Here is a 1936-nt window from a genome sequence, read left to right as displayed (position 1 = left end):
AAATTCAGATTGTAATAAACTGTTTTAAGCTATGAATTTATCATGAAAACAAATACATAAAATTATGTTGTACAGAATATTCTATTAATCTTTTTTAATAAATATTGTTTGTTCACATTGTAGTGTGTTATTAGAGAAACCACAATTTGAAAAACGTTGTTGCGTGAGAATACGCCTCGAAAACCATGCTCACCGAGTATTTTCACAAATGTTCAATAGACAACGAAGCGCGTAAATACATATACAAGGAATTTCAAGAGTACTATGTTTGCAATGCTCAAGATAAGCTTTGAACGCAAAGAAAAACAAGATCAGTAATTGGTCGAATTGTTGTTGGTAAGAAATTCAACACAACCACTCTTAATATTTGTAAATGTTCAAATATCATTTATTTTCTCTTTCTTCTTTAATTCACAGTTAATCCAGCAGAAGACGAAAGGTATTATTTGAGATTATTATTGAATCACGTACGAGGACCGACTTCGTTTCAATACTTGTTAACTGTTAATGGAAGGTTGTGTGACACGTTCAAAGAAGCTTCAAAAGAAAGAGGTTTGCTTGAGTCAGATAACAACATTTCTGAATGCTTACGCGAAGCCTTCGTCTTCAAAATGCCATCGGCTCTTAGAAATTTATTTGCAACAATATTGGTTTATTGTAATCCGACGGATGTTAGAAAGCTATGAGATATATGTTATGATGACATGTCCGAAGATTTTAAGAGAATACACAAAAATTCTCCTACTGCTCAACTTTAATGTACACTGAAAAGCATAAACCATTTCTTAGAGAGCATGGGTAAGAGAATTGAAAATTATGACATACCTAGACTTGAACAAAGTATGGATGACGGAATTACATCAGAATGCAGAGGAATAATGGAAGAGAAGTCTATAATAGTGCCTTCAGAAGATCTAAATGCACAAACAAAGCTAAATCCTGAACAAGAGCAAGCATTCAAGATTATATTACAAATATTAAAATCTGGCCAATCGAGATTATTTTTTGTTGATAGACACAGAGGGACCAAAAAAACGTTCCTATATCGTGCATTACTTGCAAATATCAGATCTAGGGGCATTATAGCATTATCGACAACAACAAGTGGTGTAGCATCGACTCTTTTATCGGGAGGTTGTATAGCTCATTCTAGATTTGAGATACCGCTTCAGACAACTGATAAAACAATCACACGCATGTTAAAGTAAAGTGGTGGAGATAAATTAATAAAAAAATCCAAGATGATTATTTGGGACGAAGCGCCGATGGCTAGCCATTGGACAATTGAAACAGTTGATAGGATCTTCAGAGATATACTGGACATTAACACACCCTTTGGTGGGAAAGTAATGATTTTCGGAGGTGATTTTCGACAGGTACTACCAGTAATTCCAAAATCTACAAGGACTGAAATGGTAAACGCAAGTTTGGTAAAGTCGTACTGGTGGCATCAGATGAAAAAATTTAAGTTAACAAGAAATATGAGGGCGAGATCAGATTCGTCATTCAGTGAACTCTTACTACACATAGGTAACGGGAAGGAGCCTATAATAAGAGATGATTTGGTACTACTTCCAAAACAATTGGTTATTGAAGCTAAGAGTGATGGTACTGGAACAGATGCTTTAATAGAGCAAATACTCCCACCACTGGATAAAAATATTGATTCTGCAAAATACATGACTGAACGTGCTATCCTAGCTAGCAGAAATGAATAAGTTGATCAGTTAAATGAAATGTTAATTTCCAGATTTCCTGGTGAAAGCAGAACATTTCTTAGTTTCGACTCTGCAGAGGATGATACCAACAACTACTGTCAGGAAGATTACTTAAATACTCTAACACCAAATGGTATCTTCTTCCATATTTAGTAATATACAATTGTATTTTAGAATCAAAATTCTCTCTAATAACAATAATTAGATATATTTCAATG

General features: G+C 34.0%; 1 protein-coding gene across 1 annotated transcript; it reads left to right on the top strand.

Annotated features, from left to right (window-relative positions):
- Positions 1–1265: 1265 nt before the first annotated feature.
- On the top strand, positions 1266–1718 carry LOC107852150. The gene has a single exon (XM_047397686.1). It carries the CDS (start codon positions 1266–1268, stop codon positions 1716–1718), a length of 453 nt encoding a protein of 150 aa, XP_047253642.1.
- Positions 1719–1936: the final 218 nt, after the last annotated feature.

This window comes from Capsicum annuum, chromosome 10, assembly GCF_002878395.1.
Source record: "Capsicum annuum cultivar UCD-10X-F1 chromosome 10, UCD10Xv1.1, whole genome shotgun sequence".
NCBI lineage: Eukaryota > Viridiplantae > Streptophyta > Magnoliopsida > Solanales > Solanaceae > Capsicum > Capsicum annuum.
Note: the sequence above shows the minus strand (reverse complement) of the source record. Positions and strands in the feature narration are given on the sequence as shown.